The 18,545-nt window shown below is 40.2% G+C and overlaps 2 protein-coding genes across 2 annotated transcripts in view; one reads left to right on the top strand and one right to left on the bottom strand.

The window, feature by feature from the left end:
• Positions 1-10,606, bottom strand: part of polr1a (RNA polymerase I subunit A) — a 100,618-nt gene extending 90,012 nt beyond the window's left edge. The window contains 11 exon segments of the mRNA XM_034222800.1: positions 902-1,063; positions 1,165-1,306; positions 2,481-2,598; positions 2,886-2,963; positions 3,177-3,265; positions 7,370-7,455; positions 7,799-7,909; positions 8,857-9,006; positions 9,538-9,633; positions 9,790-9,898; positions 10,530-10,606. Coding sequence (XP_034078691.1) covers positions 902-1,063; positions 1,165-1,306; positions 2,481-2,598; positions 2,886-2,963; positions 3,177-3,265; positions 7,370-7,455; positions 7,799-7,909; positions 8,857-9,006; positions 9,538-9,633; positions 9,790-9,898; positions 10,530-10,606 — 1,218 coding nt within the window.
• A 302-nt stretch (positions 10,607-10,908) lies between these two features.
• LOC117550374 (pentatricopeptide repeat domain-containing protein 3, mitochondrial-like) overlaps positions 10,909-18,545 on the top strand; it is a gene marked incomplete at its 3' end in the record, with an annotated part of 28,171 nt that continues 20,534 nt past the window's right edge. Inside the window, exons 1-2 of the mRNA XM_034222801.1 lie at positions 10,909-11,038; positions 11,612-11,664. Of these exons, the coding sequence (XP_034078692.1) occupies positions 10,911-11,038; positions 11,612-11,664 (181 nt within the window). The remainder of the gene's footprint in view (positions 11,039-11,611; positions 11,665-18,545) is intronic.

Raw genomic sequence — 18,545 nt, 5'->3', positions numbered from 1 at the left:
AAAAGTCAGCAAACTCAGCACGGATAGTGCGCAACATGATTGCAGCGTCCAGGCAGCTCCCGTTCGAGCATATGCCTTGAGTTGCACATAGCTCCAACGATCCAACACACACACACACACACACACACACACACACACACACACACACACACACACACACACACACACACACACACACACACACACACACACACACACACACACACACACACACACACACACACACACACACACACACACACACACACACACACACACACACACACACACACACACACACACACACACACACACACACACACACACACACACACACACACACACACACACACACACACACACACACACACACACACACACACACACACACACACACACACACACACACACACACACACACACACACACACACACACACACACACACACACACACACACACACACACACACACACAGGTTGTTGTGTTTAATATTCATGAGAATATTTGTCATTGTTCAAATGATAATAAACATTAGCATAAAGCATATTTGTCCACTCATATGTTGATAAGAGTATTAAAAACTTGAAAAATATTCCTCTAAGGTACATTTAGAACAGATAAAAAATGTGCGATTAATTTGCGATTAATCGCGATTAAATATTTTAATCGACTGACAGCCCTAATTATAATGAATTTCTTTGTAATGTAGCATTATCGGAGAGAGAAATAAGACAAAAATAAGAATTCTTTATTTATCCATGGGGAAAATTGGGTCATTTGATTGAATGGATTTCCATCACTGATGTAGTTATCTTGCCATGTAGTCCCATTCATTGGATACTGTGGTGATTTCTTGATGAATGGGTCAGAGAAAGCAAGAGAAACATAGTAATCTGACGTTGGGCAAAGTCGCAGGATACCTGTCTGATTCCGGGGTATTTCTCCGACATCATTTTGTCCATGTCGCTGTCAAAGACGATGTTGACGTGTGTCTGCAGCCGCACCCAGATGTTGTAGAGTTTATCTGTGACCGTCAGCCCGGGGATCCCCGTCAGAAACGCTTGGTCCATCTGCTCTGGAGCCTGAGGAAAAAAAAGGGAATTGCATGTGTGCAGCCTTCCCTATAATACACAATCATAAAAAATAAAAAAAGGGAATCAGAACTGTAAGCACTTCCTCTTACCTCTTCCTCCTTATCAATCTTCTCCCCCGCAATGAGAGCCAGCAGTTTCCGGATGATTGCACAGTCCTTCATTACCGCCTGCATGTTGACTGTCTGACCGTTGGTGAACATCTGGTCACCGATGCGATTGATTGGACGATACCTGTGGAGAAGAACGGGTTTAATAAAGCAATAAGGTCATATCAATAGTTTGGTACAGTTATGCCATATTTTTGTTTTCCATCGGATTTTGGAGTATTGCAGAAAATACAAACACTATGTTTATGATACTTACACGTTTTGTTCAGCAGGATAATCTTCACATTAACACATGTTTGAAGTGTAAATACAATTACTTGAAGTAAACAGCTAATGTATGCTATAAAACAAACTACATCACATGACTCCACGTCACCACCGCTAAGCTAAAGGTGGCTAATGCTCGGTGTGATTACGTTTAATTCAGGGTTCATACACTTTTTCACCAATGATTTTCCAAGACTTCTCCATGACCTTTACCTCATTTCCCATGACCAAAAAATGACTATCTCAGCGGTACCACTGAAAATGGTTTATTTGAACATGGAACAGGAAAACAAGGTCTGCATAATGAAACATGTTGTGCCTATCTAAAACATACTTAGCTTCTACAGCTATAGCAACTAAAATCTCTCACCAGCAAAATACCTCGTCAGTTAAATGCCATTTTACGTTTCATTACTATACGATACAGTATGTATTATCATTATAGTATTACTATTTCGGTAATTAGATCAAATATAAATTATATTTGATGCAACTTTAGTTAGACTCGAGCACACAGCTCGCGCTTCATATATTCAAAAATAACACCATGCGCGTCATGATGGCACATAACAGCTCGCGACCGCAGATTATTTCGGCGATTAGATCAAATGTAAATTACATTTGACGCAACTTTACATTTCCATGACTTTTCCAAAACTTTGGGAAAAATATCGTTTTCCATAACTTTTCCAGGGCCTGGAATTAGCATTTTGAATTTCCATGACTTTTCCAGGTTTTTAAGGACCGTAAGAACCCTGTTAATTGTCTAACTTAGCAACTGCTGTTTTTATGACTTGTAGAAGCTTCAGATATTCACCAGAGATGTATTTACTGATGGTTTTTTGTCGTAGAATGAAACGCCAAAATCTCTTCAGCTTGTGTAAACCACAGATCTTACTTTAGGCATCCAAACAAAAGAAACAGGACTTACTCCTGCACTATATTGCTATTTTAATAACATTTGTATTTATTGTGCATCCCTACTACCAGTGGTTCCGTGTGTTCAGAGTGTGTGTGTGTTCAGGCTGTACCTGCAGGGTGGGACCACCAGCAGCTCGAGGAAGAAGTGGTCAGAATAGAAACCTTCCTCTGCTGCCAGTGACAGCTTCCCCTCCTCCATTCCTGAGAACAGGCACTTCAAGAAGAAACCTCGAAGCAGGAGAGACGATATGAAGCAGATTTTAAAATGCATTCCTTCTAACAGACAAAAGGAAATCAGGTTTTTGCCTCTCTTTTTTTTGCAGCTCTGACATTTCGGGTGCACTTCTTAATAACTACAAAAAAAAGTTAAAAACTCAGATTTGATAGATTCAAGACAAAAATTGGTTATGAAAAGGGGGATTATAAGTCTTATGTACCCTCTGATGAGAGCACAATGTTAGAATAATGTTATCTAGCCCTTTGAACAGTCAAAGGACATTGTTTTCTAGGCCTACCTTCTTTCGCCCACAGTTTGTTGCTGTGTTCTCTGGCAGTACTCGCCGTCAGGTACACTCTCTTTCCCGCCAGATCCTCTGCAGGGACAGGAACAAAACCAGCAGTGTGAATATATACATACACACATACACTAGGTTATTTTTTCAAGAATGAGCTCCTCGCTGCACATTGTCCCATACAATATATCGTTCCCACAAATTCTTTAGAAGTTAACAATATGTTTATTTTCAGTCTTGCTTGCATTACCATCAGCACAATAAACAACAGCAATTTAATCAAATATAACCTACCATCAGTGTTGCCAAGGGTCTGTGCTCCCGATGGCATTGTGACAATCAGCTTACTGTTGTGTTCACGGCGCACTGTAAACTTGCCAGTACTACACACACAAACACACAAAAGAACATGATTACAGCATCAAATGTTATATTATTATTTTAGTATTATATAATAATCGTAGACAATCAAAAGCCATTTTCCTGTATGCTTGTATGTTGATTGTAGTAACACAATGCACTCATTGTGGCCAGTGAGAGTCCTTGCTTTGCGGATTCATTGTACAACTCGTATTTAAACCCGAACAACAACAGTAAACAGTAAAGAGGTTAATAATCATCCACTTGAAGAACACTGAACTGGGATGGATTAGCTTCACTTAATAAAGAGGAGCAGGCTACTAATTGCTGAAAACTGACAACAAATAGAAAACAAATGGTCCAAAGACAAATACGATAATAAATTGTTATTTCAGCATGGGCCTTGGCTACACACCGTTTCATCTCTGGATATGGCTTAGAAGTGTGCAAAAAGCAATGAGGACTCAATAGTATTGATAGACAGAGTGCAGTGAGTTAGTACAGGTGTTTAATCTGTGAGTAGACCTGTTAGCAAACACTGCCCCCTGCTGGATGATATCCTGTGTGAGACTGCATTCTCAGGGTTATTTAAAGGTCCCATGTCATGCTTTTCTGGTTATTACCCGTCCCCTTGTGTGTTATGAAGGTTTTTATGCATGTAAACGGTCTGCAGAGTCAAAACCCCTCAAAGTACACCCTGTAGCGAGTAAAACTCTAACACACGACCTCCCCAAAACGCCTTGTTTGAGATTTCTCATTTACTTCCTGGGTACTCTGACGTGTGAATACCCAGTAGCCACGCCCAGAGCTATGGCCGCACCCTCTGCCAGCCTTTCACGAAACAAAGCTTCCAAAACCTTTCAGCGATTAATGTCGGATATGTACAGCGTAGGGCACTGAAGAACGATATGTCATATTTATTATGCTACACAAACATTATATTGCAGTTTTGGTGTCGTCAACTCCGTTATCTAATATGCAAAAAGATGGCAAAAATGAATCTATGATTATTTTTAGTATTTTCGATCTTTCCAATCCTGACGAGAGATCTCTCTCTCGCCATCTGTGTGCGAGGGGGCAGTTTGCACTCATGCGGCTGCAACACACACACACACACACACACACACACACACACACACACACACACACACACACACACACACACACACACACACACACACACACACACACACACACACACACACACACACACACACACACACACACACACACACACACACACACACACACACACACACACACACACACACACACACACTGTTTGGACCAGCGGGAGATTCGGGTACACAACCTGTAAGTATTCATTGTTGTTTGTGTATTTATGATGTTTAAAACAAACAAGGTCTACCACCACTGTTTAGATGGGTAAACGTTTTCGGAGAAATGCTCTCCGCAGACCCATGCTCACAGCGTTATAAACCTTTTTCTTACTCAATATCAAGCCACACTTATTGTTTTTACTTCGGCTGTGAGTGTTTGTGTGTGCTCAGGGTGAGTTTCGCTTGTTCTCGCTGTATCGACATGCCTGTCTGCTCCTGCAGCAGTGTGTGTGTGTGTGCGAGCCTGTCAGCTTCTCGACCAATCAGAGCACACTGGGCTCACAGGGAGGGGGGGCAGGAGCTCGAACAAGCCGTTTAGGACAGAGAGTGAATACACATACTTTACAGAGATGCTGTATGAGAAACCAATGTAAGTTTGGAAAATTGCACAATATAAATCTATTCTAGTAGACCTCAATAATGGAATTATGATCAGTAGAAATGGCCATGACATGGGACCTTTAATAAAAGGGGCCATTGTATGCTTTTTGGGCTTTCCCTTTCCTGTAAGTGTGTTATATAGGTTTGTGTGCATGTAAATGGTCTGCAAAGGCTTATATCCCCTATCACAACAGAGCCAGACAGCTAGCCAATCAGAGCAGACTGGGCTCTGGTTTCAGACAGAAGGTGAAAAGAGGTGCTGCAGCACAGGCAGCATGAGAAAAATAAAGAGCTTTTTGAACATTAAAGCATGGAAACATGTCACAGTAGAGCAGGGGTCGGCAACCTTTTTGATATGAAGTGCCATTTAAAAAATAAATTGTTATCAGCGTGCCAACGATCGAGAATTATCAACGGGGGGGGGGGGTTGAGGAGCTTGAAGCTCATCAACTATCAGCTGGAAGGCAGGGGAGCCTTGTTGCGGGGAAGCAGTGTGTGGACCTGTCAGCGCAACTTACATGATGCCGAATTTAACAAACACATTTAAATAATTGGTTTGAACGGCATAATAATAAGGACGATCGTCCTTTCTGTGATTCTCCAGAGCACACATGTTGTGATATTAGGGTCATGCAGAGTGAGATGAGATCGCTGTCCCTTTAAGAGAGAGGGGCGTGGCTTGTGCATGTGTGTTTGTGGATGGTAGAGCGACAGTGAGGGAACGTGTCTATAGGCGCTTTCACACCGCAGTACTTTTCCCACAAAGGTTCATGAGAACTCTTTTGTCGCGTTCACACCAAAAAGAGCCGGTACTAAAATGAGTTCATGTGAACCTTTTTACCCCCACGAAAGTCCCTGCTAGAGAGCAGAGAGCTGCTAGAGAGCAGGGACTTTCGTACGGCTCTCTTGTGAGAAAATAACTATATTTCTGATTGGCTGGGCGGATTGCAAACCACGCCCCGTAAAACTCCCAAAAAGTTTTGTGAAGCCGCCATTTTATTATCCTCGCATTAGCATTATTAGCATTAGCCCAGCGCAGAAACGCAGAGAGACTAACTTATGGCAACACAAAATAAAACATGGGAGCGGTGGAGATGAGGAGGTGTCGGCGTTCTGGCGATTTACTCGGAAGGCTTCAGTAGAAGCTGCTGGGAGTCCCAGCAGCTTCTACTGAAGCCAGTCCCTAACTCCGGGGACTTCCGGCCGGGGACTTTGGGCGGCAGTATACGCCGTGAAGTGGTTTGCAGCCTGCCAGTAAGCCCAAAGCAGAAGAAGAAGAAGTGACGTCAGCGGCTTCATTTGCCTAATCCTCCCCCAGGGACTTATTCCGGTGTGAACGCGATCTGTACTTAGTTCATGCGAACTAAAGAGTTCACATGAACTAAGTTCTCATGAACCTTTGTGGGAAAAGTACTGCGGTGTGAAAGTGCCTTATGTTTCTGGAAGTGAAACGAGGAAGCAGAAAAACAGAGGTCTGTGATGTATTTTGTGAAACAGAAGAACAGCTAAATAAATGCAACAACCTCCCAAGAAGAGCTCGCCTCTCTCCAGTTATTTAAGCTAAAGTGGGTTATTGAACCTGAAGCTTGTTGCTTCTGCCCTCCTCGACTACGGTCTGGGAGCCGACAGGAAAGTTCAACACACAGATGGCCAGTCCGCCCCTTTGTAGCATATTATTTCGATGAGAGATGAGCAGATCGCCACTGGGCTTTCAACTAAATACACAGCCAGGCAAAAACTGCGGCATTTGTACAGCTCCTTATGGGTACTGCAATTAGTGAAGTGCTTTCCTCCGTGGTGAAACGATCAGCACCACGGAGGAAAGCGGCAGAAAGTCACCTGGAGATAAACAGAGCGGGGCTGCGTTGCGTGCATGGCTTCCTTGTGCAGGTAACGGGGAGACGCGCTCTGGCGGTGGTCTCGTTCAGGATCCGAAAATACAATTTAAATATTTTGCACACTTATTCCACTCATTCCTAGTGTGCCACTGGTTATGGTGCCGCGTGCCAATGCTGGCACGCGTGCCAGGGGTTGCCGACCCCTGCAGTAGAGGAACAAAATAGAAATATGACCCAGATGAGCATAATAGGCCCCTTAAAAACCAGGTCAAGCGAATAACTAAGATAACCAGCTTGAAAACAGTCAAGTTGCAGTTTACAAGTCTGTCCAACATGTCATCACCTCATTGTATTGTCCTATGACACATTGACCATTTAATTTGAGAAATAAACAAAAAAGTCAATTTGAGTGGAGTTGTGCCTTACGGTGCAGTAGAAACACAAAAGTGTGACTGGTTCCACACGACTAAAGACAAGACTGTAGATGGTTCAGCTTTTCAACAGAAAGTATTTCAGACCAACATTTAATCACAATCAAGTAAAGGCCAAACCACTTTTATCATGTTACCTGCAGTAAGGGCACTTCCTAGATTTCATATGGATCCTCCAGAAGTCATTGATCAAACTGTACTTCTTTTCAACAAGGTGTTTGATCTGAAAACACACACACACACATGACACTATAGATTCTATGATTCAAACACACTTTGGTTGATTTGTGATGTTTGTAATGGAGTGCAGTCCGTGTGTGAGTGTGCGTGTGTGTGTGTGTGTGTGTGTGTGTGTGTGTGTGTGTGTGTGTGTGTGTGTGTGCAGTGCGTGTGTATGTGTATGTGTGCATGTGTGTGTGTGTGTGCGCGTGTATGTGTGTGTGTGTGTGTGTGTGTGTGTGTGTGTGTGTGTGTGTGTGTGTGTGTGTGTGTGTGTGTGTGTGTGTGTGTGTGTGTGTGTGTGTGTGTGTGTGTGTGTGTGTGTGTGTGTGTGTGTGTGTACTCACCGGTTTGGTGTTCGCTGAGCCTTCAGTGTTTACTCCGACTATGCTGTCTGTAAACTGCTTCAGCACCAGCTGGATCTCATCTCCTGTGGCTTTGGGGTTCTCCTCCAGGTGCTGACAGACAATTTGAAAATAAAGATTACATTGAAAACAGTTCATTCACACATCTGCAAAAAATAATATAATCACAATTAAGGTGACATTTGCAAAAAATTTGTTTTATCAATTTAAAATATAAAAAGGAGCAAATTCTACATTTACCTATTTACTGTAAAATACTAATTTGTGTTATTTGATATGCCTTAATATTGCACAAACCGAAGTTAGGCTAGTATATATATTTGCACCTGTTAAACTGGAAACCTTTAAAGGTAGGGTAGGTAAGTTTGAGAAACCGGCTCGAGATACACTTTTTGTTATATTCCATGGAATGCTCTTAACATCCCGATAGCAATGAATATCTGAAGTGCTTTGACAACAAATCCATTAAAAAAATTCATCTGTGGAAGCCGTAATACTGTAAAAAGTACAACCGGCTAAACGGATTGGATTGCCGCCCTGTCTGTCAGCCTTCCATCTCGTGCACGCACAAATGTATCTCGTGCCAGCAACAGGCGGCCACTTTCACCAGTCTGCTGACGTCATGTGCGCGTTCATGTGTGTTGGAGGAGGTGAAGGAAGGGGCGGATTCTTTTCGGCTGTGTACTTTCAAATGTTAGTGCACTCGAGCCGGTTTCTGAAACTTACCTACCCCACCTTTAACACTTGGAATTATTTTTTATCAGAAACTTTAAAGAATCCATTTTGATTCTCTTAACTTTTACTGGTTTGTGTCTTTTCTTGTTAACTCAAGCATTGTCTCATGTGAAGTTAATCAAATCTAAATAAAAGCCATTAGCGATAAAGTAGGCAATGATTATTTTAAACTATTTCTTAAATGTAAATCTATATATCGCGATTTGATATGAATGTACTTGTACCGTGATACGATGTTTGGTCATATTGCCCACCCCATGTGTACCAATCTCCATCACTAGATTCCCCAGGTGCTTCAGACCCACCTGGCTGAGGACCTGCTCCACCTGGTACACCTCCTGCATGTTCCCGTGGTCCAGCAGCCGCAGCTGGCTGAGCAGCAGGTGAATGGCGGCGCGAGGGCACAGCAGCATGTTACATGAGAGACACGAGCCACGGATCAGCAGGTACAGTTTCTGATGGAGGAGGTGAGAAGAAGGTGAAATAATGGCATAACGTTATATTACTGGTCAAAAGATGTTGGTACAAAAATCATAAAAGCAGGGATTGTCAATTCAGAAAGTGATTTAGCCTGAAACTAATGATAATTTAGGAGATCATAAACACAAACATATTGCATATCTGAAAGGTATGATCTTAATTGTGTTGTTCAACCAACAGTGCAAAAATGATCAATTCATGGGTTATGAACATGTTTAGTGAACTAATAAATGAATCCACTAACAACTTTGGCTCTTAACAATACAATTGAATAATCTGAAGAAAATCAAAACCATGAGTTTGGATCAGATCAGTCAAATGAGCAGAAAGCCTGTTCTGTATTTGAAAATCATAATAAATTCGAGCAACTTGCGTTGACAGAAAGTGAATACTAAAGTATCAGATTTTAACCCCTAAGGCTCATCTAACATTGACAGAATCACACACAGTAATAAAGTTAACATGTTAGTAGTACAGTTTTGTGGTGCATTCGTGGATCGGCTTACATCAAAGAACAGCGGGTTGTAAACAGGTAGAGGTAGCTCCACATGCCCCATGTGACCTGGACAGTTGTTGAAGTCCTGACAGCAGGTTGAACACACCTGGTAAAAAACACGGAATGAAACATGATTTATTTTTTATTGTAAGTTACAGCGCACAATATATGCAACAGATACATGTACAGCATTTAACAGATGTGTCATGATTACTGTATCATACACATGTGTGCAAGTTATATTATTTCAGTGGAGGCGTACCTCTTTGTTGTCTGCTGGTCCCAGGGCCAGATCATACAGGCTGTTTGGGGCCACATTCCCAACGGCATCCAGGAACCTGAAGTTAGTGATCGTCTTCACACTCAGCTTCCTGGACAGGAGATGGGAACGATGCATCATTATAATAACACACTCCACAATTATTTTGAATTCATATACATTTCTGGGTCATTTTACCACTGCAGGGAATAACTATATTATTAAAGTGTAATCTGAATTAAGTCGGTTAATGTCATCTTAATAGGTCCTTAAAGAGTTAATGCATATTACCCAAAGTAAGTTAGTTAAAGAGCGAGAATAACATGAAGGAAATTAAAATATATAAATTATACATGTTTTTTTGTACTATAAAGAAAAGTAATGAAGAGTTTAACGAAAAATAATAAGCGAACATTTGATATAAACAGATAAATAATAAATGTTTCAGATAGGAGGACATGCAAGGTATGTCACTTATTAATAAAACACGGCAAGATATGTATATGAAAAACAGAAGACTAACCAATTTAACAGAAAAAAATGAATTGACGTAAAAAAAACAAATACAAAATATCTATTATGAACATTGACATAGCAACTCTTAAATATGAGCTTAAATATGTGTGCAATATGCGAGGAAACGACTACAACATGATGTTATAGCATGCTGCGATGAGCAGGCATGTTGTTTTCAACTCATGTTTAGCATTAAGTCCTAAAGCTAGCAACATGTCTTTTCTCACCTTATCTCTTCAGCTGAGTACATGCCAAACGACAGGCCTTCCAGACGCCGCCATGGCGCTTCTTTACTAAACAACATTTTCGGAGAATTAAGCTAAAGTTTTATTGATATAAATTCATGGCGTACAGTTGAACCACATGCCACACACTCAGTTGCTCCTGGTCTGCACCACGTGGAGGGATCATGGGACCTAACGTAACATTTGAGGGGGGAGACAAGAACAGATAAATAGACTTTTCATAAATCTAGGGGATATGGTGCTATTGGAATATATTACTCTATGTTAAAATTGTAGCTTGCTCGAGGACACGTATGAATTAAGAGTAGTATTTATTTAAAATACAATGTGCTATTATTGTGCTCTCCCCTTTTCACAGCCCACATGGTTTCTCCCTCCCAGAAGCCTTCAGTTAGTAACAACATGGCGGCGCCCGGTAGGCACGTAGGGCATTATATCCAAAGAAACAGTCGGGTTTTGCTTAATAATTTCGAACAGCTATGGAGTCACAGGTAAGACATGTTTGTTTTAAAGCAGAATATAGATCAGTCGACTTTAGTCTATATTAATTGCGGTCATTTTACATGTATGTATTGTATGCTAGCTGCAGCAAGCATACTTTGACAGGAGGTCACGTCTTAATGAACTGAACTTGTATTTGTATAACGCTTTCTTTAGCCACATCAAAGCGCAACATGCCAACATTTTTCCATTCAAACACATATGTATACACCTATGGGGAGCAATTTGGTGTTAAGTGTCACTGGGGGATGCGGGGATCGAACCGGTGATCTGCCGATTAGTGGATTGGCCCTCTATGCCCCTGAACCAAATGTTTGCATACAGTAAATATATCAAGAGGAAATAGAATACAGGTTAATTGCTGCAAAAGTCAAAAACAGAATACAATTATAAAAAAAGTACAAAATGACTAGGGACAACAAATATGTACAATATCCGTATTCAGATTGAGTGCACTGCGTAAAATGTGCATGAAAACTGATCAGGGGATGTGAAAAGTTAAAAGTCAAGATAACATACACTAAGTGTAACTTCTTTTACTTAATATCTTTGTTTTTTTCCAGGAATTTTGGTTGGACTTCAGCTCTGCGACAACAAGCTGCAGAAGCTAATAAAGGTAATTTTTGGATTAAGATTTTGGTCATGATTGATACACTGTCACTACAGACAATATCAGTGTAAGGGAATCGTAACGGCCCGTCCACACAGCGGTGTGCGTTGAAAGCTTCACCATTCACTTTGAATGGGGTGACTCCACTTTTTGCCGAACTGCATTGTGGGAAGCGGAGCTTTGCTGGCATGCCTCGCTGCAAAGTTGAGCAATGTTCAACTTTTGAAGCCTCTGCAGAAGCGTCAGCCAATCGAATCATATGCCAGTACAAGCTCTAGCCAATCAAACCGCTGCTTGTGTGTCAGGGGCGGGAGATTCATGTGATTGGTTGTTGGTCGAGTTTTAGACACACCCGCCAGCAAGCTTCAACGCACACCGCTGTGTGGACGGGCCGTAACTGCTTATGTTGTCATATTTTTGTCAAGGACTCATTATAAAATGCTTTCAATGTAGGCAGGGCCGTCCCTGGCCAACTTGGGGCCCCAAGCGACATTGTGAGATGAGGCCTCCCCCCCACTGACAGGAGTGAAAATAAATGTTTGGGAAACAAAGTACTTTGCAAATATAATTCCTGTTTATTATTATTATCAACACAGTTACTTTTTTAAACAGTGACGGCCCATCCACACCGCGGCATGCGTTGAAGCTTCCCGGGGGGCGTGTCTGAAACTCCACCAACAACCAATCGCATGAATCTCCCGCCCCTGACACACAAGCAGCGGTTTGATTGGCTAGAGCTTGTACTGGCATATGATTCGATTGGCTGACGCTTCTGCCGAGGCTTCAAAAGTTGAACATTGCTCAACTTTTGCTGCGAGCCACGCCAGCAAAGCTCCGCGTCGCTTCCCACAATGCAGTTCGGCGAAGAGTGACGTAACCCCATTCAAAGTGAATGGTGAAGCTTTCCACGCACGCCGCTGTGTGGACGGGCCGTGAGGTAAATGGTAAATGTGCATGTATGTCCTTCAGTATGCGTTTACAGCTGAATACGTCTGCATTTGCCAAATACTAGCCTCAAAAAGATTAAAATATAATTGATGCAAATAAACTACTTCTACTAATAATAATAATCATAATCAATTCAATAATATAAATACTATATTTTATTATAATATAGTTGTAATATAGTCAAAACAAAACATGCTTATGACATGCTCAAAAACGGATATTTCTTAAATCTGTATTCAAATGTAGTTCCCTCTGTCAGCAATGTATCAACAACTAGACACACATTTCTATCAGTATTTCTCTGTGTTGTGGTTGACATGATGATGACTGTTAGGAGTTAAGGGGAGAGGCTGAGCATCACCATGAAATGTGCAAATTGACGTAAAAATGAATAAAAGGGGAAAAAATGGTAAATAAAGAATGCTGGAGATAACTGCATCTCCATTAGCCTGTATGCTATGCAGAGACTGCCTTCTTCATGTCATGAATTGCAGCTGATATTTTAATATGGCAATTGGCAAAATTGGTGCGCGGAGAACTGCGCTAAGAACTGCGCACAAGCCGAGCTCATAAGCCGATGCCCCCCTGCGCGAGGCCCCCTGCGCGAGGCCCCCTGCGCGAGGCCCCCTGCGCAATGTGAGGCCCCATGCAGCCTGCATGATCGGCCTGTAGGGAGGGACGGCCCTGAATGTAGGAGTCATAATCCTTGATTAAAATTGTATCAGTGTTGATGCTTCCGTTTACAACTAACCAACAGGTAGTGGTGTAATGTATTGAAGTACATTTACTCAATCAGAATCAGAAACTGGTTTATTGCCAAGGAGGTTTACACATATGAGGGATTTACCTTGGTATTCAAGGTGCATACATAAACACAGTTAAAGAAGATAAAAAGTAAGATAACAACCAACGAATAAAATCAGAATAATTGAAACTATTATATGTTAAGATATAGTACAATTATTTACATGTGATCTGGATGTACACAAATGAAACTAAGTGCAGTATACTATTGCCAAGTACTCAGAATAATAAAATAAACTGAAATAAAATATGTGCAGTACTGTTATGGAAATTGGATAAGAGGTTGCTTGTGTACAGATGTGCAAATACCGGCTAAAAGAACTGCACCTATCTAAGATTTTGGTGAACTTGTAGTTTCCTTAAGTATTTCCATGTTATGCTTATTTTGTATTCTACTCCACTATATTTTAGAAGCCAATATTGTACTACATTTATTTAACAAATAGATATAATTATAAATTAAATATGATATAAAATGATAGGTTAAGATATCGATCAGCAGTATTTATATAAGCTCCACCTTTAACAGCTGTGATGAACACATTAATGCATCAATAATCATTATACCGAAATGTAATGATTCTAAAATGGGACATTACTTTTGGTACTCTAAGTATATTTTGATGCCGATACTTTTGTACTTTTACTCAAGTAAGATTTTGTATGAAGGACTTTTACTGGTAAGAGAGTATTGCTAGACTGGTGTATTTCTACTTTTACTCAAGTAAAAAGTATAATTACTTTGTCCACCTCTGCTAACCCGATATGGATGGCTATGTTTTTTATATTGTGAAAAACATGAAAACATTAATTAGACGGATGAACTTTTGCCTAGTAAAGAATATATGTTGGATATGGGTTATTCCTCTGTTAATTTTTCAGAAATATAACCCTAACTTTAGCACAGGGTGACATGTTTATTTAAAGTTCATCATGCAGTTTATTTGAGTTTATCCAACACTCACAATCCTGCAGTCTATGGGATTAGTTTTGTATCATAAAGATAAAGCAACACTTTCTCAGAATAAAGCAAAACTATGAGGTCAAAAGAAAAAAAAACTGAGTCAAGCAAAATAAAATAAATTTCAAAAATAAAACTATAAGTTGCAAACAAATCATTTGTGTAATCATGTAAACTATAAGTCTTTTTTCTTTGTTTTAACATAGGTTTTTGTTTGCCGTTCTTGTTTCTTCTTTCTCAATGATCAGACTTTTGCTCTCGCTGCAGCTATGGAGTCAGATTTGGGTCAATATTCTAGCGCGTAAAACAAGCTACTCACGAGCGGAAAATGTGCTTTTACACACGCATAAAATGACCCTCGCACGCAGATTAAACCCCCGCGAGCGGCTCTGGGCCCGCGAGCGGCCGAGAGAGACAGCTCTCTTGCTCGCTCGCGGGAGTATCAGCCTCGCGGAGTCTGTCTACGCGCGCGTGAAAAGTTTCTGGCACTTTGGGGCGGAGCCACTGGACTTTGATTGACAGCTGCCAGGAAAGCCGGAGTTGCCAGGTTTGATAAATGCCTGAACTACCAAGAGCCGAGGAGTGACGGCAGCAAAATCAGTTGGACGAGATTGAATGGTAAAGTTGTCCATAAAAAACTATTATATTTGTAAAGTGTACAGCTAATATATATATATATATATATATATATATAAATTAATTTTATATAAAACAATATATTTTTGAGTGGGCTGTATCTGTCGAAAATTGCATATATATATATATATATATATATATATATATGGTTGTAAAAATTGTTTTTTTATTTGCTTGATACAAAAGGACATTCTTTATAACCAATTGCTTTATTATCACGCATTTGTAATATTTGTATGCTAGAACTGTTGTATTATTTTTGAAAAATAAAAAATAGCTCACTTGTCATTCATTTTTATCCTTAATTATCCATCCAACACTGAAAAGGTGGTCCTTGTGAAGAATCTCATCACTATAATGTGAATGCAAGAATACATTAATTGGACATTTTATTACAAGGATTTCATTAGCACAATATGTCATTAAGAAAATAATTGTTAACATTTAAAAATATTAGTATTTTTCTAATTCATCAAATGTTGACAGAATAGATAATTCATAAAATCACACCTAAAAAAACCTTATACCTTGGTTAAAACAAACTTAATCTTCAGCAAACTATTGTTGTAAATGACTTTCAGCTGAGGGAATATAGTGATGAGATTCTTCACAAGGACCACCTTTTCAGTGTTGGATGGATAATTAAGGATAAAAATGAATGACAAGTGAGCTATTTTTTATTTTTCAAAAATAATACAACAGTTCTAGCATACAAATATTACAAATGCGTGATAATAAAGCAATTGGTTATAAAGAATGTCCTTTTGTATCAAGCAAATAAAAAAACAATTTTTACAACCATTTATATTTATTTATATATATATATATATATATATATGCAATTTTCGACAGATACAGCCCACTCAAAAATATATTGTTTTATATCAAATTAATTTATATATATATATATATATATATTAGCTGTACACTTTACGAATATAATAGTTTTTTATGGACAACTTTACCATTCAATCTCGTCCAACTGATTTTGCTGCCGTCACTCCTCGGCTCTTGGTAGTTCAGGCATTTATCAAACCTGGCAACTCCGGGTTTCCTGGCAGCTGTCAATCAAAGTCCAGTGGCTCCGCCCCAAAGTGCCAGAAACTTTTCACGCGTGCGTAGACAGACTCCGCGAGGCTGATACTCCGGAAGCGGAAAATGTGCTTTTACACGCGCATAAAATGACCCTCGCGCGCAGATTAAACCCCCGCGAGCGGCCGAGAGAGACAGCCCTCTTGCTCGCTCGCGGGCCCAGAGCCGCTCGCGGGGGTTTAATCTGCGCGCGAGGGTCATTTTATGCGCGTGTAAAAGCACATTTTCCGCTCGTGAGTAGCTTGTTTTACGCGCTAGAATATTGACCCAAATCTGACTCCATAGCAGCACTCTCATTTGCGCTCCTTCACTTTTTGTTTGAGATTCTGACACAAAACTCCGAGGTGGGCGGGACATTCAGGGGTGCCTCCCCATTGGCTACTCAGTTTTTGAGTGACAGCCCAGTCCTCCAGCGATTGTACAGTGCAAGCTGAGCGTGGATAGAACACCCCCAGAAGAACCAGCATTTCAATTATTATAATACTACAAGTGAAAATATATGTAAGTATTGATCATTTGTGTTATTTGTGCTGTACTATACGGTCCGTTTCTTTATTGTGTTAAGTGAGAAGTAAAGCTGTGCTATGAAAGTTAGCTTTTGCTACCTTTAGTGCCATAACTATGCAAGCTAAGTAGCCTAACAGTTAGCTACATAGCTAGCAGTGAGTGAGCGTTCAGACACCGGCGCACACACTCAAACGGACTCGTGTGCCTGACTCTACCAACATGCTTTCATGATTCTGTTTAGATATGCAAGTATAAGCCATGATAGCTTATTTTATTAACACGCTAATTTGATATGGAAAGCAATGGAGGCTGAGTTAACTTTGTAGGAAAACCTACCGTCCCTGAGCTGTGTTTTATTTGTTAACTTCATATTTTTCATTTCCTAAAACATTATTTTCCTCTCATATTAACAGTGTGGATCATTGAGACAGCGTGACGTCCAGAGGTCTTATCCCATTTCCCTACTTCCTCTGAGGGGACAGCACGGAGGGGGGGCATGAAGAAAGACCTGCACCATCTTCATCCACGCGTTGTTGTTATCACTGGCTCAGTGTCATTTCATTTGACCAAATGTCATTTGGTATAACCATAGATTTTATTATTATCCACCTTTTTGTTTTATGTCCTTTTATTTAAAACATTCGTTGAGCTTCATCTTCTGGTTCAAATTTCAATAAATGTAATTTGTATAATCACTCTTTTGTTTTTATTCTACATGAAAATGTTAGAGATTCCATTCAAATCTGTTGATTATTCATATCTTCCTCAGGCTAGGAATAGTATGTTGAGTTTTTAATGCTAAATGTATATCATTTTCTCACAGGATATAGAATGAGACAACACAGTTTTTATCCATTGTGTATGAATGCTTCAGCTCTTCAGACCAACATAGTAAGATGTGAGCATGTTCCTAATTGTGTTGGTATGCAGCCTAGGTCTGGTCTGTTTTAATAAAGCAAATCTGCCACTTTTATATTGTAGAATTTGCTAAATTAAAGCAGTGGGAGGTTTGTGTCAGAATCATAGGTTGTGGTCGGATAGTTTAAAAATCAGCTCCTAAGTTCTAACCCTATCTCCTATTCCTTGACCTCTGAGTGAAACGTCACGGGGTTAAGGGATAGTGGATAGGAGAATTCAAAAGGACTTAGAAGAGACTGCTGTACTTTAGAGAATCCAACTGCACTTTCACTATCCGACGTGTTTATGATGCGCCAGCAGACGTCATTTTGTGCGTCTGCTGCTGTGGAAACTACAGTTTTCTATACAGCGGACTACAACATGGATGTTTAATAAGAACGAGGGACTACAGTAAACTCATCTAGAGACTCTGCACCGTGCTCTGATGCTGTTGCTTTATGCTTTATGAACGTGGACAACAGAGAAACATATTCTTCATGACCAAAGTTGGAATTGAAATAAAAAATGAAAGTGAAACTTATGCTCGTCACCCTCTCCCTCCGGTCCACATTAATACAAATGATCCCAATACGTATGATTGTATGGACTATGAAAAGATCTTAAAATCAATACAAATATATTTATTATAAACGTTAGTCTTTAACACCTATCACTGTGTACATCACCATTCAAACATCTTTTAAAAGTTGAACAAACCCCACACAGCTCAGTAAAGACTGTGAAATGTTGACTTTATTTGATAATTTCAGTAAAAACTAACGTTCATATTTCTCTTTGATTATAATACTGATGAACGTTCAAAACAAAGCACTTTGGCAACTTACCACATACGTTTTAAAATGCTTAATAAGCATAGTAACTTTCATGATATAATTTCTCCGTCATAATCGTTTGTTTCCGTGAACGGCCGACTGTTGTGTGACGGCAAATGCTGCGGCTGCAAGGCATTGTGGGGCAGCATTTTCTCCTCTCCTTTCGGTTAGGGCGGTCCAGTGCTGCCTAAGCTAAAGGAGGTTGTAAA

The sequence above is a fragment of the Gymnodraco acuticeps genome, unplaced genomic scaffold (assembly GCF_902827175.1).
Source record: "Gymnodraco acuticeps unplaced genomic scaffold, fGymAcu1.1, whole genome shotgun sequence".
NCBI classification, from domain to species: Eukaryota; Metazoa; Chordata; class Actinopteri; order Perciformes; family Bathydraconidae; genus Gymnodraco; species Gymnodraco acuticeps.
The sequence above is the reverse complement of the archived record's forward strand: the minus strand, read 5'-3'. Positions and strand labels throughout refer to the sequence as shown.